The sequence below is a fragment of the Eschrichtius robustus genome, chromosome 5 (assembly GCF_028021215.1).
Source record: "Eschrichtius robustus isolate mEscRob2 chromosome 5, mEscRob2.pri, whole genome shotgun sequence".
Classification (NCBI taxonomy): Eukaryota; Metazoa; Chordata; class Mammalia; order Artiodactyla; family Eschrichtiidae; genus Eschrichtius; species Eschrichtius robustus.
The window spans coordinates 133,783,451-133,811,278 of record NC_090828.1 but is presented as its reverse complement, the minus strand read 5'-3'; the positions used below and the strand labels follow the sequence as shown (position 1 = coordinate 133,811,278).

General features: G+C 39.3%; 1 protein-coding gene across 2 annotated transcripts in view; it reads right to left on the bottom strand.

Moving 5' to 3' along the window:
• Nucleotides 1–27,828, bottom strand: part of CNTNAP5 (contactin associated protein family member 5) — an 879,857-nt gene that overhangs the window by 272,797 nt on the left and 579,232 nt on the right. For both annotated transcript variants that reach the window (XM_068544014.1, XM_068544015.1), the window contains exon 12: nucleotides 3,308–3,427. In XM_068544014.1, the coding sequence (XP_068400115.1) occupies nucleotides 3,308–3,427 (120 nt within the window). The remainder of the gene's footprint in view (nucleotides 1–3,307; nucleotides 3,428–27,828) is intronic.

Here is a 27,828-nt window from a genome sequence, read left to right as displayed (position 1 = left end):
GCATGCAGAGATCACACTGCCTTACACCAAAGAGGGCAGTTGCTCCTTGAGCACTCGTGGACCTCATCTCCCCAGGATCACCCAGTGGTAGGTAAGATGCAGAGACTTAAATCTCCCGGGGTGGGGGGAGGCAAGGTGCCACCTCACCTATAGAAATGGGGAGCTACCCCCAGGGTACTCTGTAAAGAGAGATGCGAGGCAGCTGGGATTCAGATTTACACTTTTCCACAACTAAAACCCGCCCTTTACCCTCATGACATCCATTTGCAAGTATCTGCAGACTTAGGGGAAACTTCTCCTTTTCTTTGGCACCTCAAATGATCTCTCAGGGAGTTCTAAATGAGGGAGGCCTGAGGGACCACTTAGCTCCAGATCCTTATTTTCGAGATGCACAGCCAGTCTGGGAGCACCCAGCCGACGACTGGCACAAAGAGCAGAAAGAGAGAGAGCCCAGGTTCCCTGCGTCCCAGCTTGGTTTACACTCTCTGTGTTATGCCCCAGGAATGCCTCTGAAAAGTGCAGAGACCAGCAGCTTTGTGCTCTTGGAAACCGGAGTTAAACGCGCAGCAAGTCTTCTCTGGCCATTTCCTCCCTCCTTCCGTTCCCCCTTCCCCTCCCTTCCTCCTCCTCTCCCTCCCCCTTCCTCTCTTCCCTGGACCACTTTGTCACACTTTTCCTAGTGTCGTAAGTCACTCACATTTAAGAACAGTTAACACTGACAAATAAAAAATTATGTATTTCGTTATCGTTATGTTTAGGCATTAAAAATGTTTGTCAGTTAAATATGGATATAATTCGTCTACACAGAAGTTTGCTTTTATTTTTACAGGTATTTTAGGAAAACAAAAACAAAACCAAACACCTATATATTTTGCAATTGCATGTGACCAGAAAAGCATATGTCAAAGAAATCCCCAATTGTGCACAACGCACCCTATCAATTTTGGGACATAACTCAGAGGTCCTGATGCCTTCGGCATCACATCAGCAAAACGGCAACATTTAATATATGTAAACATTCATCTTTAGCCATTCCTGGACAAAGTATCAAACATAAATCCCGAGAGAAGTCTTTCCAAAGAGAGGCAGAGCATTTCATGTAAATGAGACCTACGAATCAGTGTCATTGTACTTAACATTATTTTGGAGAGTTAAATTTGTCAAGCTATATTTAATGTATGTATTTTAATTTCAAACTATATATTTTAATGAAAATAGGATGTCTATGCTTGTTTCTTAAATGCATGGTGTAAAAATATACATTTAAAAACATATACATTCATAGAAAAACACACATATGCATTCATAGCAAAAAGTCCCAAGGAAATTCTAACAATAAAATATCAATAGCAATCCCTGGATTGCGGTGTGTAGGTGACTTTAACATTTCTTCACACTTTTCTTCTTTTCCTTAAAGTTTCCATAATTAGCATTATTTTTATAACAAAAATAAAAGCGCGGCTTCAAGCAAAACATAAGCAATACAAAGTATCCAGTTAATGTTTTAGTGATATAGATTATTGCTGCACCAGAAGGTCTTGTTTGCTTCCTGAGTCTTTGACTATTAGTCCCAGGATTTATCATCTCGAGCAAGTCATGAAATTGTCATGTGCTCTTTCCTTCTATGTAAGATAGAGTTAAAAATATCCACCTCAGACTTTTGTTGCCAAGAATTAAAAGAGATGATATTTGTAAACTCTCAGTTCTGTTCCCAAAGATGGTAGGAGCTGAGTCATTGATGCTATTACCACAAATCCTATTATCATTTGTCACACCCATCACTCAGCAGGCACTGACCTCCTTTGCCTTCTTCTGCAAACAAAACACTTCCTCCTTTTCTTGTAAATTGTGGACCGGGGACAAATTGCATCAGAATCATTTGGAAAGCTCAACAGAAGTGCATTTACTGAATTTAGAATTTCTGGGTCTGCAAAGTCTATTTTTGGCATGATTCCCCAGAGATCCATATGTTAATTAAGTTTGAAAATAACCAAGATCCACTGAGAAGCCTACTTCTTGACCAGGTTGTTGAACATTATAGGCTGGCACAACCGTGAAAAGAAAACAGTAACGCAATTTCTAATTATGTTATAGGGCTACTGAGAGGCAGCTAGCATACATTTTGAAGAGACGAAGTATGATGGAAATGAAATGAAATGGCATCCAATTCCATGTAACTAGCATTTTCTGCAGAAAACCTGTGGCCTTTTGTATTCAGGTGGACAAATTACTGCTAATGTCCTCAATCACCATTTTGGCAATGGCTTGCTTGCATTTCTACCTGTGATACTGCATGCTATTTTCCCTGATTTTACTGCCTCATGAATGACGATGACTATGCCTTATTTCTCTGCATATCCTGTGTGGCCAGGACAGTGTCTGGCTATAGACAGACCTCCACAGATGTGGTCGCCCTGTTGCAGCGAAGTCTGGGGCCTGAGGACTCAAAGAGCTTTAATAGGCTCCTACTTTTCTTCTTCATTACATGATTCTGCTGGTGTCTCCGAAGGCCAGTGCTCAAAACAAACAAACAAACAAAAAATGTGTATGTGCCAACTGACATTCTAAACAGAGGGAGTGCTTGCATTGCTATATTTTTAAATAACTATTACATCAGGTTTGGGGTGTGGAATTATTTTTTTAAGAATAAATTAGTGATCACATGCTGCTTCTAAACCCATGTAATAATCGGCTCTTAATACGTCCGTAGGCACTTTAGAAAAAAGTGGCAAGATGTTATGAGATTGCCAGGGAAAATAGAAATAGCTCAGTGTTTTGGTTAGGCATCTGCGGGATAAGTACCCTGGCTAGTTACAGCAATACAGATGATTTTGTTTCATCCTCACAACTCTAAGAGGCAGGAACTACTATTTCCATTTCACTGATGCAGAATTGGAGCTCAGAGTGACCCTCGGAGTCACACGGTCCTCAGAGCCAGACCTGAATCAAGCTTTCCCACTTCCTGAATCAGGGCTTTCTATTGATTTTGACGTTTGTTTTTTTGTCTGTTGGGTTATTTTCCTTCTCTTTCTGTTTTTGAATTTTAAGAGAGACATGACCTTGTTCAGCTCTGCAGAAAATGCTTGATATTTAATTCTTGGTTCAGTGGAACCTTGTCAAGACCATTAACAGGTTTTCTTCTCTCATGAAAATAACCTAGCTGTTAACTCCTATTAGTTACCTAAATACCATTTCCCCCCTGAAGTTGGTCCTTTAAATTTTTATTTATACAAGTGTCCCCTTCCAGTGGATTTCCCTTTGCATCACGCAGTGACATGAAGCGTGAGTAGGAATTCTGCACCCTTACCTGTGATGTTGCAGTACACCTGGAAAGGTCCCAGGGTCCCACTGCCATCTGAGTCGATGTAGAAGAAACCAGCTGTGTTGCCTTGGTGCCTGTACACCTCGCAGGATTGCTCGTAGAGGGCTGGAAAGACACAAAGGCAGCAGAGAAGAAACTTGGCTTGGCTCTGCATATCCCTTTGGAGGATCAGTAACTCCTACTTATTACATTTACTTTCAATTGTGATTTCTTTCCTTTCTCCTATAACCTCAACTTTCTCCCCAAGCCTTAACAAACCAGTGCCCCAATGTTTGATGGCTTGCATCCTCCATTCATCCTAATGTTCATTCTTCTAAACAACTCCGAGGTTACATCCTCCAAAATGTCTCCCCTTCCCTCTTAAACAGCCCTTCCCTATGCTGATGTGTTTGTCCTTCCCCTACGCTTGCACAGCTGTGAAGCTAGGGCATCATACACTGTTCTGTCTCCTGCAATAGTTGCAGAATCTTTAAGAGTGGTGGCAGTGTGTAGTTTGAGGCTGTGTTCCAGCATCTAGCAGAATGCCACACTCACAGTGGGAGATCACAAGTTAAAAATGTACAAAAATAATAAATGCTGGAGAGGGAGTGGAGAAAAAGAAACCTTCTTATTAAACGGTTGGTGGGAGTGTAAATTGGTGCAGTCACTAAGGTGAACAGTAGTATGGAGGTGCCTTAAAAAACTAAAAATAGAGCTACCATATGATCCAGCAATCCCACTCCTGGGCATATATCTGGAGAAAACTCTAATTCAAAAAGATACATGCACCCCAATGTTCATTGCAGTGCTGTTTACAATAGCCAGGTCATGGAAGCAACCTAAATGTCCATCAACAGAGGAATGGATAAAGAAGATGTTGTATATATATACAATGGAATATCACTCAGCCATTAAAAAGAATGAAATAATGTCATTTGCAGCACCATGGATGGACCTAGAGATTATCATACTAGGCGAAGTAAGCCAGATAGAGAAAGACAAATATCATATGATATCACTTATATATGGAACCTAAAAAAACGCACAAATGAACTTATTTGCAAAACAGAAACAGACTCACAGACATAGAAAACAAATTTATGGTTACCAAAGGGGAAAGGGGGAGGGGGAGGGATGAATTAGGAGTCTGGGACTGACATGTACACACTCCTAAATATAAAATAGATAACCAGCAAGGACTTACTGTAGAGCACAAGGAACTATACTCAATATTTTGTAATAATCTATAAGGGGAAAAAATCTGAAAAATAATATATATATATATATATATATATGTATATCTGAATCCCTTTGTTGTACACTTGAAACTAACACAACATTGTACATTAACTATACCTCAATAAGAAAATGTTTGATTAGTGAATGAAAAACTGAATATACAGTCATGACTTTCCATTTATAAAGTAAAATGACACGGCCTTATTTCTATATACCCAGAGCTCAGCACAATAACTGCCCTATAGTAGGTGCCCAATCAAGTTTAGTCCATTTTGACTTAACAAGCATTTACTGAGTTCCTCATATGTGTCAACAGTGTGGTGGCCACCGAAGGACCAAGGATGTGGCAATGAGTCTGTGCCTTAGAAAGCTCGCAGCCTGGTTACAGCCACAAAGGTCTTTATGTGCTCAGACAGAGGCAGACACAGCTGTCCTGAGATGGGATACTCTGAACAGTCTGAAGGTAAAAGAAATTGATAAATCTCATTACACCCACATGAATGAATTTGGTAGGGTGGAAAGGAGGATCTGCGGCTTCACACATGAGAAAGTAGAATGTCGTCTGATGCTTGAGACAAAATAATGTAGCTCAGAGCAGCAGGTACGCGTCCAATATTATGTCATCCTCCTGTGTTGAAAACACTTCAGTGGCTCCTGACAGTTTTTAAGATAGAGCACTAACTCCTCACCTTAACTACCATGCCCCTGTGACTAATGTCCCAGCCCAGGAATACGAAGCTGTAGTTTGACATGATCAAGTGTGAGGGGTGATTCAAATAATTCATTACAAATAAAGTCCTAAAGCTTTAGAGGCTTTGACTTTGTATAAATTAGAGTGAATTCAAGGTGATCCTTGAACTCATGTAATTCTCCCTTGCAGTCATACACTGTTTCTGAAGCTGTGGGTCCATGGGAGGGTCAGTTTGCACCCTGCATATTGAGCATAACATATATAGCTTATTTCTACTGGCCTAAACCTGATAACACACCAAGGTGTGTGTCACACATCTGATAACACACCTGGCAACCTCTAAGATAACTCATCAGCACCTCTTGGAATTCGCGCCCTCCCCTTGAGTGTGGTCTAGACTTACTGACCTGCTTCTGACAGAAGGTGATGTCATTGTCAAGACCAGGTTGTAAAAAGACACATGGCTTCCAACTCGGGTTCTTCTGGAGCACCTGCTTTCAGAGAAGCCGACTGCTAGGTCCTGAGGTAACCCTTTGAAGAGGTCCACAGCATGAGCCTGGAAGCTTCTCTCCAGAGTTTTAACTGAAGTGACGGTAGCCCTGGCTGACACCTTGAAGGCAGCCCCATAAGACTGGGCCAGAACTACCCAGCCAAGTTGCTCAAGGACCCACAGAGACTATGAAGTAATAACGTCTGTTGTTTCCAGAGGATAACTTTTGCTGTAATTCATCATGCAGCAGTAAATAGCTAATATACTCTCAAAGCATTAATTCTCTCATGCGGTTATAGGCATAAAAAAAGAGTCTATCTCATACAACTGAAGTAAGGATTCAGAGATAATCCACGTTCAGCACTTAACATAGTACTTGGCACGTAGGAAGTGCTTGATAAATATAAGCTATTATTATTATTAATGTTAAATTGTTTCATGCTATGTTGCTTCTTATTTTTTGTCAATTTTTTGCTTACTTAATTTTTTTTCATGAATCACCAGACTTGTTACGAAAAACCAATAGGCCTTACCTCCCTTCTGTGCAGAGATGATGACATTTACTTCTTAGCTTATTCTTTTGGTATTGACTATTGTATCTCTAAATTGTATGTCTATACTGCTACTTCTTGATTTTCCGTATTTATAGGTCACCTATTCACTTACCAATAGGAAAGATGAGAATTTAGCTTTTTTCATCACCTCTCCCCACATACAAAGAACTTTCGGTTTCCACATACTGCCAATAGAGTAGGATCACAATTTTAGTTAGATCAATCATTACTGTTTATGCTAATACAACAGCAAGCATGCTATTCATGAATAGCAAATATGATAATGTGGTTGTTTCCTTTCCTGAACACAATTTCATTTTTCTAGAAATTAATAACTGTCTTATTCTTCTTCTCAATTGCCTTATTTTCTAGGTATGTATCACAAATTTAACTACAAATTCACTAACAACTCTCTAAAATGCCTTCCAAAATATGCAGGTGAAAACTAATTTAAATGGATACCTATGGGGAGAGAAAGAATGGGAGAAAGAGGGGAGAGGGACAAAAGCTAGGCCTTTCTGAATATGCCATATTTTTAATTTTGAAGCAATATAAATATTTTAAATAACCAAAAAAACAAAATTAAATATACTAGAAGAAAAGGTGCAATTCATAATTATGGAAAGGAAACTAAAATAAATGAATTGAACTACAAATTATTTCAAGTGATATTTAAATTCAGTATTTTCTTCTTAACTTTTTATCACAAAAAAATCAAATACATGCAAAAAGCACAGACAGTAATAAAATAAACCTGATATCACAACTAGCTTCAACAATTACCAGTATTTGGTAATCTTGTTTCATCTCTAGTACCTGCGTTATCAGTTATGCATTGCCAGGTAACAGACCACTCCAGAACTGACTTAAGACAACAATCATTTCATGATTCTGCCCTCAGCAGAATGAAATAAAGACCAATGAAATAAAGAATTAGAAAATGATTATCAAGGATTGCTAAATCATTAGATGAAAAGTTGATGGGGGTCCTTTTTTAGTGGATGGATTAAATTAACGATACCCAAACTCACCGATCAATCTCAACATCCCCAAAAGTGATTATCAAGATGCCTGCAACGTGAGGTAATAAGAAATACACAGCACCACCTAAGATACATTCTTGCAAAGATTTGAAGTTGAATCTAATCAAGCCCTGAGATTTAAACACTAATTCACAGTAAGAGGTAAAGAAACACGCTCAACATTATATATAAAAACACAATCAGTTAAATTCAGACTCTGGGAACATCTGACTCAGTTTCTTCAAAAAATAAATGGCAAAAAGGGGGATAGAAATGCAGGAAACATATCAATCAAACACTGTGTATGGACCTTGTCAAGATCCTGATTCCAACAAAGCAAAGACAAAATTAAGAGAACCAGAAAAATTAAAATCAGATTTGGTATCTTTAAATATTTTTAATTTTGGCTGGCTATGATAATGGTAGTGTGGTTATGTTCTAAAAGATAAAACGTTCATCTTTGTCAGAGATACATACTTAGGGATTTGTAGTAAAATGATTATGTCCACAATCTGTTTTTTAAAATACTTCATTGAAAACAAAGAGGGGCATAGTGGAAACAAAAATGGTAGCCTATTGATAAATACTGAAACAGGGGAGGGTACATTGGGGACAATTATACTATTCTGCCTTTTTGTGTATGTTTGAAAATGTCTCTAATAATTATTATTTTTTTTTTAATATTTGGACATTTCAGGTATTCTATGGATTTCAACTTCTTTGAAAAATCATCTTCTGGATCTTTCTGACCTGCGGCAATCTGAACTGGTATGCTTCCAACCTGGCACATAGCTGTCTCCTCTGGCCATCCCCCCACCATCATGCTGGACATTCCCTCTTGAAACTACCTTCTTCCCACAGCATAATTCCCTCGAAATCCATTTGAGTTGTTTCAGGCACCAATAGTTTATTTCTGTTTAATTGCTGAGTGGCAACCCATGGTATGGATATATACCACAGTTTGTTTAGCAGTTAACCCAGCGTAGGACATTTGGGTCATTCCCAGGTTTTGGCTGTTTCACTGGTGGCATGTTTAACAGTTAAGCCATCGTAGGTCACTTGGGTTATTCCCAGGTTTAAATCCCCTGGAGGCTTTCCCTCACCCCCCACCACCTCTGAATACTCTCTTTTTAACAGCATGCAATTCTTGATTCATTGATGAAATATATCTCTAAAATCTCTGAAAATATTAATTGTAATACAGTTTTTTAGAAAATTTTCTTCTTTCTGTGTACATTATTTCCTCCAAGGTAGGGACGTGTGTGTGTTTATGTGCTCACGCGCTTAATTGGCTTACTTGTTTTGTGTTTTATTTTGGTCTCTGTTTTATCTGGCATGTTAGACTCTTTTCTGGGATGTCAGGTAATCTTGTGTGGTCCTCTCGTATTTAACAGTGGGCAGCACTAAGTGTCAGCACTAAGCAAACGTTTGTGGTTTGCCCTCCACGGGCTTTATTGTAGGGTTAAGTGGCTGGACAACTCCGTGGGAAACCCTCATGTTAATGTCTGTAGGACTTCTCTCTTGGTCTTGCTAGAGTCTGTGATTTAGAGGGATATGTTACATGAGATTTGGAAGGTGGAAGTGACACCACACACATTCATTTTACGCTTGTGAGGTTGATGCAGGGCGTGAGATGTTGTTGCAGATGACACACATGGCTGCTTATCTTCTGACTTTAGTTGTAAATGTGGGGCAGCCAAGCCAGCTGGCATTCCAGACGGGCTATCTCCTCCTTTAGCTTCCCTACCTCCTGGCCAGGTGCACTTTACATCTCTTATGATCACCTCGTTATTAAAGTTGAAGGTTGGGAAGTAGAAAGGGGCAAAGTGGATCAGCTGCTGACTGACAGGACCATTAAAAAAAATCAATTACTATTGTTTATGTGAAGTGATAGGAGGAAGTGAAGGGAAATTCATATGTTCAATTCATCAACACTTCCAGGAAGTACAAGCATGATACTTATTGATTAAATTGTTCTTTCTCTACTGCATGCCTAACACACTATATAACAAGTACTCTATACACACATATTGTAAGACTACTGATTTTTCAGTTAACTCTAGTCTCTGAGAAAAGTAAACAAAAGAGACATGGTTCTGATCTCAAGTAATTCAGGCTCTTAAACTCATCAAATTTAATACCAATACCGATAGAAAATTTTAAAAGACCAATTCCTATAAAAGAAAGAGAAAAGGTATTTAAAGACTCCATAAGAAAAAAATACAGCAGGATCCAATTCTTTTTCCTTAGATCATTCTTTAAAGAGCAGATAATCCTTAATGCTACTTATCCTTCTCCAAAAATCTTCCAAATGTGTTATATGAAGTAAGTATAAAGGTGATCCCCAAACCTGACAAAAAGACCACACAAAAAGAAAAATTACAGCCTCACTTATGAATATAAATTTTAAAATTACAAGAATATTGGCAAATAGTACCCGATAGCATATTTAGAAAGGAAATTATGACCAAGTGGGGGCTTAATCCAAAAATGCAGGTGTGGTTCAATATTAGAAAATGTACTATATCTATATATAGTCATCATAATAGGGCTAAGGAGAAAAATGATATGATCTCTCCACTCATTTAAAAGATAACTAACGTGAAAACACTAGAATTTCCCACTCAGGTCAGAAAAAGAACAAAAACAAGCATCTTCATGATCTCTACTGATATCTCACATTGTGTTAGAGTTTCAGTCAGTGAAATTAGAAGAGAAAAAACAACGGGAGGCATACAAATTAGAAAGGAAGAAGTTATACTCTTTTCATGGATAATCAGATTACATATCTAAAAATACTAAAATAATCAGTGTAAAATAACTAAAAACAAAAGTTGTAAGCTATAAGATTAACATATGGAAATCAATAGCTTTCCTCTACTACAGGCAAAATTAGTTAGAAAATATTGAGAGTGGACCTTCCTTTACAATATCAAAGGGAAAGAAGAAAGAAAGAATGAAGGAAGACAGGAAGAAGAAACAAAAGAAGAAGGGAAGAAAGAAGGAAGGAAGGCAGGCAGGAAGGGAGAAAGGAAGGAAGATCCCCAAGTGTAAATTTTATGTGAAACATTCAACAGCAAAATAAGAAAACTATAACATATACCTAAACACACAAATAAACTTGAACATTCTCTTAAGATAACATTTCTCCCATAGTTAATGTATATATTTAACACAGTGTTAACCAAGAGACCATTAGGTGTTTAGTTTGTCTGCTTGTTTTGTTTGTTTGTGCTACACAAATTGATTATAAGGCCCATTTGGAAGAACGAACATGCTAGTCAACTGAGCAAGGAAAACACTGAAAAAGAAGAGGTGGTGAGGCCAGCTTTACTGGATCTATATCCAATGTGGATGGATGGATGGATAAATGGATGCATGGACCAAGCGAACAATGGCCAGAACAGAAAATCCAAGACATCCAGATGCACAGGGAAATTTAGTATATGATAAAGGAAGCAGCACAAATCAATAGGGAAAAAAGCGACTTTTTAATAATTGGTGCTGGGAAAACTGGGAAGCCACATAGTAAAAGATAAAATCAGATCCACACCTCGTACCACAGATCAGGATCAAATTCCAAACAAGGGATTTAAATACCAAAAAATCAAATATGTACATGTTTGAAATAAGAAAGAATTTCTTTATAACCTGGAAGCGGTAAAAACTTAACTCACAATGATTCAAAATCCAGAAGCAATAAAAGAAAATACAGATGAACTTACTTATATTAAAAAATAAATAAAGGAGAACTTCAAGATGGTGGAAGAGTAAGACAGAGAGATCACCTTCCTCTCCACAAATACATCAGAAATACATCTACAGGTGGAACTGCTCCTACAGAACACCCACTGAACACTGGCAGAAGACCTCAGACCTCCCAAAAGGCAAGAAACTCCCCACATACCTGGGTAGGGCAAAAGAAAAAAGAAATAACAGAGACAAAAGAATAGGGACGGGACCTGCACCAGTGGGAGGGAGCCGTGAAGGAGGAAAGGTTCCCACACACTACGAGCCCCTTCGCGGGCAGAGACTGCAGGTGGCGGAGGGGGGAGCTTCGGAGCCACGGAGGAGAGTGCAGCCACAGGGGTGCGGAGGGCAAAGCGGAGAGATTCCCGCACGGAGGCTCGGCGCCGAGCAGCACTCACCAGCCCGAGAGGCTTGTCTGCTCACCCGCTGGGGCGGGCGGGGCTGGGAGCTGAGGCTCGGGCTTCGGTCGGATCGCAGGGAGAGGACCGGGGTTGGCGGCGTGAACACAGCCTGAAGGGGCTAGTGCGCCACGGCTAGCCGGGAGGGAGTCCGGGAAAAAGTCTGCAGCTGCCAAAGAGGCAAGAGGCTTTTTCTTCCCTCTTTGTTTCCTGGTGCGCGAGGAGAGGGGATTCAGAGCGCCGCCTAAACGAGCTCCAGAGACGGGCGCGAGCCGCGGCTATCAGCGCGGACCCCAGAGACGGGCAGGAGACGCTAAGGCTGCTGCTGCCGCCACCAAGAAGCCTGTGTGCGAGCACAGGTCACTCTCCACACCGCCCCTCCCGGGAGCCTGTGCAGCCCGCCACTGCCAGGGTCCCGTGATCCGGGGACAACTTCCCCGGGGGAACGCACGGCGCGCCTCGGGCTGCTGCAACGTCACGACGCCTCTGACGCCGCAGGCTCGCCCCGCCTCCTCCGTACCGCTCCCTCCCCCCGGCCTGAGTGAGCCAGAGCCCCCGAAGCAGCTGCTCCTTTAACCCCGTCCTGTCTGAGCGAAGAACAGACACCCTCAGGCGACCTACACGCAGAGGCGGGGCCAAACCCAAAGCTGAACCCCGGGAGCTGTGCGAACAAAGAAGAGAAAGGGAAATTTCTCCCAGCAGCCTCAGAAGCAGCGGATTAAAGCTCCACAAACAACTTGATGTACCTGCATCTGTGGAATACCTGAACAGACAACAAATCATCCCAAATTGAGGAGGTGGACTTTGGGAGCAACGGTATATACATATATTTTTCCCTTTTTCTCTTTTTGTGAGTGTGTATGTGTATGCTTCTGTGTGTGATTTTGTCTGTATAGCTTTGCTTTTACCATTTGTCCTGGGGTTCTGTCTGTCCATTTTTTTTTTTAATCACTTAAAAAAATTTTTTTTCTTAATAATTATTTTTTATTTTAATAACTTTATTTTATTTTTTTACTTTATTTTATTTTATCTTCTTCTTTCTTTCTATTTTTTCTCCCTTATACTCTGAGCTGTGTGGATGAAAGGCTGTTGGTGCTCCAGCCAGGCATCAGGGCTGTGCCTCTGAGGTGGGAGAGCCAACTTCAGGACACTGGTCCACAAGAGACCTCCCAGCTCCACGTAATATCAAATGGTGAAAATCTCCCAGAGATCTCCACCTCAACGCCAAGACCCAGCTCCACTCAACGACCAGCAAGCTACAGTGCTGGACACCTTATTCCAAACAACTAGCAAGACAGGAACACAGCCCCATCCATTAGTTCAGAGGCTGCCTAAAATCATAATAAGGCCACAGACACCCCAAAACACACTACCGGACGTGGACCTGCACACCAAAAAGACAAGATCCAGCCTCATCCACCAGAACACAGGCACTAGTCCCCTCCACCGGGAAGCATACACAACCCACTGAACCAACCTTAGCCACTGGGGACTGACACCAAAAACAACCGAAACCACGAACTTGCAGCCTGCGAAAAGGAGACCCCAAACACAGTAAGTTAAGCAAAATGAGAAGACAGAGAAACACACAGCAGATGAAGGAGCAAGGCGAAAACCCACCAGACCTAACAAATGAAGAGGAAATAGGCAGTCTACCTATAAAAGAATTCAAAATAGTGATAGTAAAGATGATCCAAAATTTTGGAAATAGAATGGATAAAATACAAGAAACGTTTAACAAGGACCTAGAAGAATTAAAGAGCAAACAAACAGTGATGAACAACACAATAAATGAAATTAAAAATTCTCTAGAAGGGATCAATAGCAGAATAACTGAGGCAGAAGAACGGGTAAGTGACCTGGAAGATAAAATAGTGGAAATAACTAGTGCAGAGCAGAAGAAAGAAAAAAGAATGAAAAGAATTGAGGACAGTCTCAGAGAACCCTGCGACAATATTAAACGCACCAACATACGAATTATAGGGGTCCCAGAAGAAGAAGAGAAAACGAAAGGGACTGAGAAAATATTTGAAGAGATTATAGTTGAAAACCTCCCTAATATGGGAAAGGAAATAGTTAATCAAGTCCAGGAATCACAGAGAGTCCCATACAGGATAAATCCAAGGAGAAACACACCAAGACACATATTAATCAAACTATCAAAATTTAAACACAAAGAAAACATATTAAAAGCAGCAAGGGAAAAACAACAAGTAACACATAAGGGAATCCCCATAAGGTTAACAGCTGATCTTTCAGCAGAAACTCTGCAAGCCAGAAGGGAGGGGCAGGACATATTTAAAGTGATGAAAGAGAAAAACCTACAACCAAGATTACTCTACCCAGCAAGGATCTCATTCAGATTTGACAGAGAAATTAAAAGCTTTACAGACAAGCAAAAGCTAAGAGAATTCAGCACCACCAAACCAGCTTTATAGCAAACGCTAAAGGAACTTCTCTAGGCAGGAAACACAAAAGAAAGAAAAGACCTACAATAATAAACCCAAAACAATTAAGAAAATGGTAATAGGAGCATACATATTGATAATTACCTTCAATGTAAATGGATTAAATGCTCCAACCAAAAGACACAGACTGGTTGAATGGATACAAAAACAAGACCCATATATATGCTGTCTACAAGAGACCCACTTCAGACCTAGGGACACATACAGACTGAAAGTGAGGTGATGGAAAAAGATATTCCATGCAAATGGAATCAAAAGAAAGCTGGAGTAGCAATTCTCATATCAGACAAAATAGACTTTAAAATAAAGATTATTACAAGAGACAAAGAAGGACGCTACATAATGATCAAGGGATCAATCCAAGAAGAAGATATAACAATTGTAAATATTTATGCACCCGACATAGGAGCACCTCAATACATAAGGCAAATACTAACAGCCATAAAAGGGGAAATCGACAGTAACACGATCATAGTAGGGGACTTTAACACCCCGCTTTCACCAATGGACAGATCATCCAAAATGAGAATAAATAAGGAAACACAAACTTTAAGTGATACATTAAACAAGATGGATTTAATTGATATTTACAGGACATTCCATCCAAAAACAACAGAGTACACATTCTTCTCAAGTGCTCACGGAACATTTTCCAGGATAGATCCTATCTTGGGTCACAAATCAAGCCTTGGTAAATTTAAGAAAATTGAAATCATATCAAGTATCTTTGCCGACCACAATGCTATGAGACTAGGTATCAATTACAGGAAAAAATCTGTAAGAAATACAAACACACGGAGGCTAAACAACACACTACTTAATAACCAAGAGATCACTGAAGAAATCAAAGAGGAAATCAAAAAATACCTAGACACAAATGACAATGAAAACAAAAAGACCGAAAACCTATGGGACGCAGCACAAGCAGTTCTAAGAAGGAAGTTTATAGCTATACAAGCCTACCTTAAGAAACAAGAAAAATCTCAAATAAACAACCTAACCTTACACCTAAAGCAATTAAAGAAAGAAGAACAAAAAAACCCCAAAGTTAGCAGAAGGAAGGAAATCATAAAGATCAGATCAGAAATAAATGAAAAAGAAATGAAGGAAACGATAGCAAAGATCAATAAAACTAAAAGCTGGTTCTTTGAGAAGATAAACAAAATTGATAAACCATTAGCCAGACTCATCGAGAAAAAAAGGGAGAAGACTCAAATCAATAGACTTAGAAATGAAAAAGGAGAAGTAACTGACACTGCAGAAATACAAAGGATCATGAGAGATTACTATAAGCAACTCTATGCCAATAAAATGGACAACCTGGAAGAAATGGACAGATTCTTAGAAATGCACAACCTTCCGAGACAGAACCAGGAAGAAATAGAAAATATGAACAGACCAATCACAAGCACTGAAATTGAAACTGTGATTAAAAATCTTCCAACAAACAAAAGCCCAGGACCAGACGGCTTCACAGGCGAATTCTATCAAACATTTAGAGAAGAGCTAACACCTATCCTTCTCAAACTCTTCCAAAATATAGCAGACGGAGGAACACTCCCAAACTCATTTTACGAGGCCACCATCACTCTGATACCAAAACCAGACAAAGATGACACGAAGAAAGAAAACTACAGGCCAATATCACTGATGAACACAGAGGCAAAAATCCTCAACAAAATACTAGCAAACAGAATCCAACAGCACATTAAAAGGATCATACACCATGATCAAGCGGGGTTTATCCCAGGAATGCAAGGATTCTTCAATATACGCAAATCAATCAATGTGATACACCATATTAACAAATTAAAGGAGAAAAACCATATGATCATCTCAACAGATGCGGAGAAAGCTTTTGACAAAATTCAACACCCATTTATGATAAAAACCCTCCAGAAAGTAGGCATAGAGGGAACTTTCCTCAACATAATAAAGGCAATATATGACAAACCCACAGCCAACATCATCCTCAATGGTGAAAAACTGAAACCATTTCCACTAAGATCAGGAACAAGACAAGGTTGCCCACTCTCACCACTATTATTCAACATAGTTTTGGAAGTTTTAGCCACAGCCATCAGAGAAGAAAAAGAAATACAAGGAATCCAAATTGGAAAAGAAGAAGTAAAGCTGTCACTGTCTGCAGATGACATGATACTACACATAGAGAATCCTAAAGATGCTACCAGAAAAATACTAGAGCTAATCAATGAATTTGGTAAAGTAGCAGGATACAAAATTAATGCACAGAAATCTCTTGCATTCCTATACACTTATGATGAAAAATCTGAAAGTGAAATTAAGAAAACACTCCCATTTACCATTGTAACCAAAAGAATAAAATATCTAGGAATAAACCTACCTAAGGAGAGAAGAGACCTGTATGCAGAAAATTATAAGGCACTGATGAAAGAAATTAAAGATGATACAAATAGATGGAGAGATATACCATGTTCTTGGATTGGAAGAATCAGCATTGTGAAAATGACTCTACTACCCAAAGCAATCTACAGATTCAATGCAATCCCTATCAAACTACCACTGGCATTTTTCACAGAACTAGAACAAAAAATTTCACAATCTGTATGGAAACACAAAAGACCCCGAATAGCCAAAACAATCTTGAGAATGAAAAACGGAGCTGGAGGAATCAGGCTCCCTGACTTCAGTTTATACTACAAAGCTACAGTAATCAAGACAGTATGGTACTGGCACAAAAACAGAAATATAGATCAATGGAACAGGATAGAAAGCCCAGAGATAAACCCACGCGCATATGGTCACCTTATCTTTGATAAAGGAGGCAAGAATATACAGTGGAGAAAAGACAGCCTCTTCAATAAGTGGTGCTGGGAAAACTGGACAGCTACATGTAAAAGAATGAAATTAGAACACTCCTTAACACCATAAACAAAAATAAACTCAAAATGGATTAAAGACCTAAATGTAAGGCCAGACACCATCAGATTCTTAGAGGAAAACATAGGCAGAACACTCTAAGAACACTCTATGACATAAATCACAGCAAGATCCTTTTTGACCCACCTCCTAGAGAAATGGAAATAAAAACAAAAATAAACAAATGGGACCTAATGAAACTTAAAAGCTTTTGCACAGCAAAGGAAACCATAAACAAGACGAAAAGACAACCCTCAGAATGGGGGAAGATATTTGCAAATGAAGCAACTGACAAAGGATTAATCTCCAAAACATACAAGCAGCTCATGCAGTTCAATATCACAAAAACAAACAATCCAATCCAAAAAATGGGCAGAAGACCTAAAGAGACATTTCTCCAAAGAAGATATACAGATTGTCAACAAACACATGAAAGGATGCCCAACTTCACAAATCATTAGAGAAATGCAAATCAAAACTACAGTGAGGTATCACTTCAAACCGGTCAGAATGGCCATCATCAAAAAATCTACAAACAGTAAATGCTGGAGAGGGTGTGGATAAAAGGGAACCCTGGTGCACTGTTGGTGGGAATATAAACTGATACAGCCACTATGGAGAACAGTATGGTGGTTCCTTAAAAAACTAAAAATAGAACTACCATATGACCCAGCAATCCCACTACTGGGCATATACCCTGGGAAAACCATAATTCAAAAAGAGTCATGTACCAAAATGCTCACTGCAGCTCTTTGTACAATAGCCAGGATATGGAAGCAACCTAAGTGTCCATCAGCAGATGAATGGATAAAGAAGATATGGCACATATATACAATGGATATTACTCAGCCATAAAAAGGAACGAAACTGAGTTATTTGTAGTGAGGTGGGTGGACCTAGAGACTGTCATACAGAGTGAAGTAAGTCAGAAAGAGCACAACAAATACCATATGCTAATGCATATATATGGAATCTAAAAAAAAAAAAGAAAAGAAGAAAAAATGATCAGAAGAACCTAGGGGCAAGATGGGAATAAAGATGTAGACCTACTAGAGAATGGACTTGATGATACGGGGAGGGGGAAGGGTAAGCTGGGACAAAGTGAGACAGTGGCATGGACATATATACACTACCAAATGTAAAATAGATAGCTAGTGGGAAGCAGCCACATAGCACAGGGAGATCAGCTCGGTGCTTTGTGACCACCTAGAGAGGTGGGATAGGGAGGGTGGGAGGGAGGGAGATGCAAAAGGGAAGACATGGGGACATATGTATATGTATAACTGATTCACTTTGTTATAAAGCAGATACTAACACACCCTTGTAAAGCAATTATACTCCAATAAATATGTTAAAAATAAATAAATAAAATTTTTAAAAAATAATAAATAAAAAGAAAAATATTTTAAAAAATGAAACACTTTCTGGATGGCAAAAGATACCATAAACAAATTAAAAAGACAGATTTACAAACTGGGAAATATGATTTATATCATAAAGCATTAACATTTCTTAAATACTTTTAAAACTAACATAAAGATGAAAACGCCAATATGTTGAAATACATTTTGAAGATATGAACAGACCGTTCACAGAAAAATAAATTCAAGTAAATCTAAAACAAAGGAAATGGGCTTCCCTGGTGGCGCAGTGGTTAAGAATCTGCCTGCCAATGCAGGGGACACGGGTTCGAGCCCTGGTCCGGGAAGATCCCACATACCGCCAAGCAACTAAGCCCGTGTGCCACAACTACTGAGCCTGCACTCTAGAGGCCACGAGCCACAACTACTGAGCCCACATGCCACAACTACTGAAGCCCATGCGCCTAGAGCCCATGCTCTGCAACAAGAGAAGCCACCACAATGAGGAGCCCACGCGCCACAACGAAGAGTAGACCCCACTCACCGCAACTAGAGAAAGCCCGCATGCAGCCATGAAGGCCCAACACAGCCAAAAATAAATAAAGTAAATAAATTTATAAAAGAAAAATAAAACAAAGGAAGAGATTTCTCACCTTGCTGATAATAAAATATGCTAATCAAAACTGGACTGCCATTTTTCATGAATCAAATTAGCAATAATCCAAAAGATTGAGAACATACTCCACTGGCAAGTCTGTGGAGGAAAACACACTCTAATGTATGGATGAGGGGGATAAAAATCATGCAAATGCTAGGTGTGAAAATTAGCATTATCTAGCAAAATTACATGGGATTTACACTTTGACCTGGAAATCTCACTTCCAGTCACCTGGTTCAAGAAACACTGGCCAAAAAATGTTTCTATAGACTGAATGTTTGTGGCCCTATAAAATTCATATACTGAAGCCCTAACCTCCCAATGGGATGCTATTAGGAAGTGGAGCCCTTGGGGGAGGTAATTAGGTCTATATGACATCATAAGGGTGTAGCCACCACAATGTGATTAGTGCCCTTATAAGAATAGGAAGCGAGACAGGAGTTTTCTTTCTCCGACGTGCCAGGATACTGCTAGAAGGAGACCATCCACAAACCAGAAGGGAGCCCTCAAGAGAAACCAAATAGTCCGGCATCTTGACCTTGGACTTTCCAACCTCCGGAACTGTGAGAGATAAATGTCTGCTGTTTAGGCCACCCATTCTGTGGTATTTTGCCATAAAAGCTAGACCTGACTAAGACAAAATGCATTCATAATGATTTCTTTTACACCATTTACACCAGCAAAATGAGGGAACCATCCCAAATGTCCATCAACTGGGGAATAAACTATGGTATACCCACACAATAGAGTATAGTTAAGCTTTTAAAATGAATGAAGCATGTTGGCACATAATCCTGCAACGTGAGCTCCAGAATATATGGTTATGAGAGGAAAGCAAAGTAGAATAAAGTATGTATAAAATGCTAATGTGGGGGTGGTGGTGGGAGGGTGGGGGTGGGATGAACTGGGAGATTGGGATTGACATATATACACTAATATGTATAAAATAGGTAACTAATAAGAACCTGCTGTATAAAAAAATAAATAAATAAAAATGTTAAAAAAAAAAAGAAAGACAGTGTTTTCCAGTGGTGACACCGTGCAGAACTACAGAACAATGTCAGAGCCAGGATGTACTGACATGGACACCATCAAGATACACAATATTTCCATCACCCCAGGATCCCTCATGTTGTCCTTCTATTCACACCTACTTCACCCTCACCCCCATCCCTCCTTAACCCTTGACAGCCACTAATCTGATCTCCATTTCTATAAATTTGTTATTTCAAGGTTATTACGTAAATGGAATTATACAGTGAAAAAAATTTTTAAAAAATAAAATGCTGATGTTTATCCAGGAAAGGGGGTATGAATTTGTCTTTCTTCAAAAGATAACCACATTAAAAAAAAGGTGACGTAGAAGGAGCAGGAGGGAAGGGAGGAGGAATAGGAATAGAAATAAGACTTGTTTGAATACCTATGTTTTGTTGGTTTTAGCACGGAATTATGTAAATATTTTACCTAGTTATCAGGTTATCTTTTCTGCAGAGGTAGAAGAGACACCATCATGGTTATCACCTTCAAGCTAAGTTTTAAAACCTGAGTAGGTGTTTACTCTGCAGAGTCAGGTAGGTCCTTCTGGGCCGAGAGCAGCTTGGGCACAAAGACACAACATAGTCACATGTGGATGTGTGATACGCCTGTCCTTTGGGACTAAATTCCAGGGTCCTTCCTCCAGAAAACCTCACTATATCCTCAGCCTGAGTTACATAGTCTTCCTCTCTGTCCCGTGGAACCTCAGCACATACATTCATTTCTATCCTACTTTTCACTGTGTATGGTAATCCTTGGACTCACCTTTTGGTCTCCCCTGATAGACCTTAAATTCCTAAAGTACAGGAACTTTTCTCTAAATCTAAAAGGTAAATGTTTAATGAATATTAGGTGAGTGTTCCCATTGTTTCTAAAGGTTGAATTGAGCTACTCTGTGAGATTCTAGGGCAATTTCCTTGTTCTTTGCAATGCCCAGTACAGCTCAAGCCAAAGAGACTTCCATCAACTGTATATGATATGACTTGATATGTCTTATACAGGATCTAAATGGCCATTGGAAGTCTTCTATAGGAGAACCATCGCATTTCTTGTTGGGAAGAAGCATGCAAGCATGAAGGAAAAACAAAAGAGGCTCTATCAGTGTCAAGATTTGTCTCCATTAATACTACTCAGCCATAAAAAAATAAAATAAAATAATGGCATTTGCAGCAACATGGATGGAACTCGAGATTACCATACTAAGTGAAGTAAGTCAGACAGAGAAAGACAAATACCACATGATATCACTTATATGTGGAATCTAAAATATGACACAAGTGAACTTATCTACGAAATAGAAACAGACTCACAGACATAGAGAACGTACTTGTGGTTGCCAAGGGGGAGGGAGGGGGAGGGAGGGATGGATTGGGAGTTTGGGATTAGCATATGCAAACTATTATATATAGGATGGATAAACAACAAGGTCCTACTGTATAGCACAGGGAACGATATTTAATATCCTGCGATAAACCATAATGGAAGAGAATATGAAAAAGAATGTGTGTGTATATATATATATAAATATATATATATATATAACTGAGTCACTTTGCTGTACAGCAGAAATTAACACAACATTGTAAATCAACTGTACTTTAATAAAAGATCTTAATAAAAAGATTGTCTCCACTGGAAACAGCAAGTAGTAAATGCTCGTGCTACATTTGAAGGTCTAATATTACGGGCACACACAAAGATATGTGCTCTTTGATGAAAAGGACGATGATAGACATATTAAGACTCTTTAGAATAGATTTTTATATCAATATGAACAGATGTGTCGTGTAGCTGGACACAGCAGATGGGTCAGTGTTTTCATGTTTAAGGAAAATAGTCTGACTCTAGTTCTGGCAGCTAATTTATTACCTAGGGAACAGTTTGAAATATCCTTGTGATGCCCACTCTCATTAAAGATAATGAAAGTATTCAGACAGCAAAACAGTTTTATTTAGACCTCACCTTTACAAGTACCAAGGTCAGAGCTGTAGTTTTTCTGCCCCACCGTTTACAGTCCTATCGTAAAACTACCGAAATAGACAAGGAACGTACTCATTATGTATTTTTCAGGCCTTAAATACGGTTTCCTCCTATTTCCTTCCTCACTCCCTCTGTCCCCAGCAATCTATTTACTACACGATTGCATATTTAGTTACAGATCTACATACACGGCCTACAGATATAAATAAGATCAAATTAATTCTAGTAATTAAATAAATGCTTGTGAAGCATTTTGCATTAACATCCACTTATTTAATTAAATTTATCAAACCTCTTGTGCAGTAGGTTTGCGGGACTCTGGCTTGGGCTGGTTTCAGCAAAGAAAAGAAAAAAATCATACGTTAAAACTGATTGGATTGCTGAAATTAGTTCAAAAAATGTGTCAGGGCATTAAATTGGAAAATAGATCTTTTGATGTCCCAGTCTGCACATAGCTGGTACAGGCTGAAAATAGATGTACATTCTGTAATATTTTCATTACTTTAAAAAAGGTTAGTGAAGATGGAAACAGATTAGGGATAGAGGTATCGAGGGAGGGTGGATGTGGCCATAAAGGGACAGCATAAGGTTTCATCTTGTGATGAAACTATTCTGCATCTTGGTTATGGTGGTGATTACACAAATCTCTGCAAGTGGTAAAATGGCACAAAACCACACACACACGCATGAGTGCATATGAAAATGGAGGGATCTGAATAAGCTCCGTGTACTTTATCAATGTCAGTTTCCTGGTTTTGATATTGTGTCACAGTTACGTAAGATGTTCTCATTGCAGGAAACGGGGTAAAAGGTACACAGGACCTCTGGGCACTTCTTTCCCAAATTGCTATCAATTATTTTAAAATAAAAGCCATAAAAAGGGGGATATGACCCAACAATTCCATTCTGAAGTACATACTCTGCAGAAAGGAGAACACACGTCCACATAAAAACCTGTGCATGAATGTTCATAGGAGCATTATTCATAAACAGCCAAAAAACGGAAACAAGCCAAATGCCCATCAACTAATGGGCAAAACGTGTCACAGTCGTACACTGAAATCTTATTAGGCAGTGGGAAGGAATGAAGTACGGATATATACTACAACAGGGGTGAAACTTGAACCTTGAAAGCACTGTGTTACGTGAAAGAAGCCAGTCACAAAAGATCACATACTGAATGATTCCATTTATGTGAAATGTCCCAATAAAGCAACGCTATACAGACAGAAAGTGCACTAGTGGCTGGTAGGGGCTGACAGTAGGGCCTGGGGGCTGGGCATTGAGGGTGGGGAGTGATGGTTGACGTATACGGGGTGGTGAAATGGTCTAAATCAGGTACTGATGATGGTTGTAAAACAGCGTGAATGTACTAAACACCACTGGACTGTACCATTTAAATACGTGACACTTATGATGCAAAAATATGCCTCAATAAACCTAAAAAAAAAGTCAAGGGGCAGGATGTGAGGTCCCAGAAGGTGTTTTGGATCCCTCCAGGACACACTGCACTGGACCCCTGGTATCTGTCATTAGATTTGGCCCATGGTGTCCCAATAGAGCTCCAAGGCCATCACATGACCTCCGATGAGTTCCAAAGGCAAAGAGGATGCCGCATCCAGCTCTACTGCCACCCAAGACTACAGCCAAGATTAAGGGAGATTCCACTTTCATCCTTAGAGACCACAATTTATTTCATTAAAATAAAGATGAAATGAAGCACCATTTGCTAAATTCAAATTGAAAATCTTGTGTCTATATGCCCATTATAGATTACATCACCCTGACCCTCTGTGATTCAGTAAATTAATCTGTAAAACATACAGTAATTATCCTTAATAGTGTGCTATGTTGCAATATATAAAATAAAAATATATCAAATGTAAAATGTAAACATGCTTAATATAAACCTTTCTAGGAATCTACTTCTGAATTAAGTCTAGCTCATCGGGTGCATGGAAGCAAAGCAGTGGGAATCTTCAGGCCTGTGTGGCATGAACCTCAGGAGGGTTTAACTTCTAAAGCAGTGATTCTCTGCGTGTGGTTCTCAAACCACAGCAACCGGCATAACTGAGCTTAGACATGCAAATTCATGGACCCATCCTGAATCAGAATCTCTGGGCATAAGGCTGTGGAAACTGTGTTTTAACAATATTTCCAGGTGATTCTTTAGCAAGTTAAAACTTGAGAAACCTTGTTCTAAAAACAAACTTTGAAAGCTACACTTATTAAATAGTAGCAGATACCATGAGTTTTTTTCATAATTCTGCCTCATTTGCTGAAAACTCAAGTTTCCAATAAGCACTGGTATACCTATAGTCAAAATAATAATTTCAACTTTTGCTCAGAACGCTAAGTCTCTGTATATTTTTTCTCCCCTTTTGGGTTTTCCTGGTGATATTGTATTTCTTTGGGGGAGTAATATTCATCATGAATCTGTGTAAATCAAGAGCAATTACCAACTCATTCATTAAATTACCTGACTCTTCACAGATGTAGAAAACAGACTTATGTTTACCAGGGGGGAAATGGTGGGGAGGGATAAATTGGGGGATTGGGATTGATACATACACTACTACATACAAAATTGATAACTAATCAGGACCTACTGTATAGCACAGGGAACTCTACTCAATACTCTGTAATGACCTATATGGGAAAAGAATCTAAAAAAGAGTAGATATATGTATATGTATAACTGATTCACTTTGCTGTACAGCAGAAACTAAAACAAAATTGTAAATCAAATATACTCCAATAAAAATTATAAAAAGTTAAAATTAAAATTAAAAAATAAGTTAACTATGAAAAAATAAGTAAATTACTCAACTCTTGGTTAATAAAGTTACCATTCTACCATTCGATGTCTTTCTAGAAAACCTCTGGAACCTGACAGCTCTGAATTCAAACACCACTGATGCTTTATAAGGACTTTGGAAAGTTTCTTAATCGCCTGAGTTTTCTTTTCTTTGCAAGGGTAGCTATCATATGTAAATATCCTAAAACAATTAAAACAAAAAGAGATTGAGTACATTCACAGGGCTCTTCAGAGAAGTTTTCAAATACGCACCATACCCCAACTCTGTGTTAGTCATAGGGTTAGGTGCTGAGGACTCAAATGGATAAGGTATCACTCCTGCTCTCAAATGTTAAGTCCGATAAGGGAGTAAGTTAAATTGTATTCTCCGTTTATAGGATGAATTTTGTTGGAATTGGATCTTGAGGACCACTGTATTCTCTGGGGTTCTCCTGGTCAGAGAAGGTGTTCCACAAATGGGTGTTGGTGAATTTAGAAACATATGAATGAACAGGCTGGAGAGACCCTGTGGGTATGTGAAGACCACACATGTCTTTGGCAGATGTGCCCTCTGAGAGACCTCTCTAGAAGCCTGGAAAGAACTGATAGACTGAGGGCAGGAAGACAAGTGAGAAGACTTGCACTAATCACCTGAAGAAAAATTAAGAGATGAGCCAGGGAGATGCACCTGTGGGTCTTTTTGTTCAATCCAGCAATCCCACTCCCAGGCATATATCCAGAGAAAAGTATAATTCGAAAAAACACACTCACCCCAATGTTCATTGCAACACTATTTACAATAGCCAAGACACGGAAGCAACCTAAATGTCCATCAACAGATGAATGGATAAAGAAGATGTGGTACATACATACAATGGAATGTTACTCAGGCATAAAAAAGAATGAAATAATGCCATTTGCAGCAACATGGATGGACCTAGAGATTACTATGTGAAGTAAATCAGACAGAGAAAGACAAATACCGTATGATATCAGTTATACGTGGAATCTAAGATATGACACAAATGAACTTATCTAAGAAACAGAAACAGACTCACAGACATAGAGAACAGACTTGTGGTTGCCAAGGGGGAGGGGGGCGAGGGAAGGATGGATTGGGAGTTTGGGATTAGTAGATGCAAACTATTATATATAGAATGAAAAACCAACAAGTTCCTACTGTATAGCACAGGGAACGATATTCAATATTCTACGATAAACCATAATGGAAAAAATTTTTTTCAATAAATAAATAAGTAAATCAATCAATCAATAAATAAAAGAAGCTTAAGCATGGCCTAGGGTCATTTTTATGCATGTTTAAATTTAAAGACAACTATTGTATAGCTTATCTAGGATTCCATATATATGGAAAGAACTAATCAGACATCAACTTCAGAGAAATAGAGGTATTACTTTCTTCTGGGGGAAAAAATGTTCACAAGTTGATTCAATGCAATGGTAAGAGTGAAGCCTTCAATGTATGTCCCTGTAATCCAGATGTCCATTTCTAATTACACAAAGATTCAGAATCAATCCAGGCTACCACATAGGGAAGCATAAAAATGTGAGGGAGAAATATATCCAGCACAAGGAGACTGCAGTGAAGCAGACTTCTAGGTCACAGAATGGTAATAGCTACCATCTGATACTATAGACGTCTGTTACTATGTGCTGGACACAGCCTGAGACACGTTACATGCAGGATGGCTAACCCCACACAGAAGTGTCGAGCCTCAGTTTTTGTTTTTTGCTTTTGTTTTAATTGGGTAGAGTTGACTTACAATGCTGCATTACTTTCAGGTGTACAGCAGAGTGACCCACTTATACATATACATATATACACATATTATATATATATATATATATATATATATATATATCCTTTTTCAGATTCTTTTCCCTTATAGGTTATTGCAAGATATTGAGTCGAGTTCCCTGTGCTATATAGTAGGACCTTGTTGATTATCTATTCTATATATTGTAGTGTGTATATGTGGAATCTAAAAAAAACGATACGACTGAACTTATTTACAGAACAGAAATAGGCTGAGCCTCCCTTTTTTAAAAATTTGTTTATTTTATTTATTTATTTTTGGCTGCATTGGCTCTTTTTTTGCTGTGTGGGCTTTCTCTAGTTGCGGAGAGAGCGGGAGCTACTCTTCGTTGCGGTGCGCGGGCTTCTCATTGAGGTGGCTTCTCTTGTTGCGGAGCACGGGCTCTAGGCCTGAGGGCTTCAGTAGTTGTGGCACGTGGGTTCAGTAGTTGTGGCTCACGGGCTCAGTTGCTCCGCGGCATGTGGGATCTTCCCAGACCGGAGCTCGAACCCGTGTCCTCTGCATTGGCAGGCAGATTCTTAACCACTGCGCCACCAGGGAAGACCCTGAGCCTCCGAACAGCACCCTGAGTGCTCTGGGCTCACATACCCATCAGCAGTCAGCACGGGAGCTGACATCTGATCCCAGCCATGGCTGTGCTCTGTGTATTCTCTCCTTTGTGGAAAAAAGGCTCTTGCATCTTATTGAGACGCATTAAATATGGAAAATCAAAGATTATATTCAGAGACTTATTTAAATATCAGAGTCTCCAGCAAACACCTTCTTGTGCTCCCCGTGGTTAGTTTTGCAAACGCAATTGCCCTTAGCTCCAGAAATTCTCCAAGGTCCTTAGAAGGACGTGGTCTCCTAATCCTGACGTTCTGGCTTTAATCATCACAAAGAAAGCCTTTAGATTGTTGTAATCCTTACCTCTGAAAAGGTAACCCTAGATAATATTTGTGTTTGCATTTGCTTGGGGCTCCTGACTTGATCACATCACTTTTATCTTGCCCTAAGCTAAAAAAGTGAAGAAGTAAAGCTTCTGAGAAGATATACAATTAAAAGGAATATTTTTACTATCCATTTTATGCATAAAAACAAAACAAAACTCAACCAAAGCTGAGGACCAGAGAGGTGAAATCATGAGCCCTGAGGACAAGCCAGTGTCTGTTCCAGGCTGGGCTAAGCTGGCCTCTCCTTCTGCCCACAGGGTTCAGGGACCCCTAACTCACGGCATTCCTGGCATCTGACACAGAACAAAATTCCCTAATGCAGTAGGCTTGTATGTTGTGAACAGATCAGATAATGAGGATAAAAATTTGGTTAATTCATACAGCTGGAAAATAATCCCAAAGATAAGACAGCC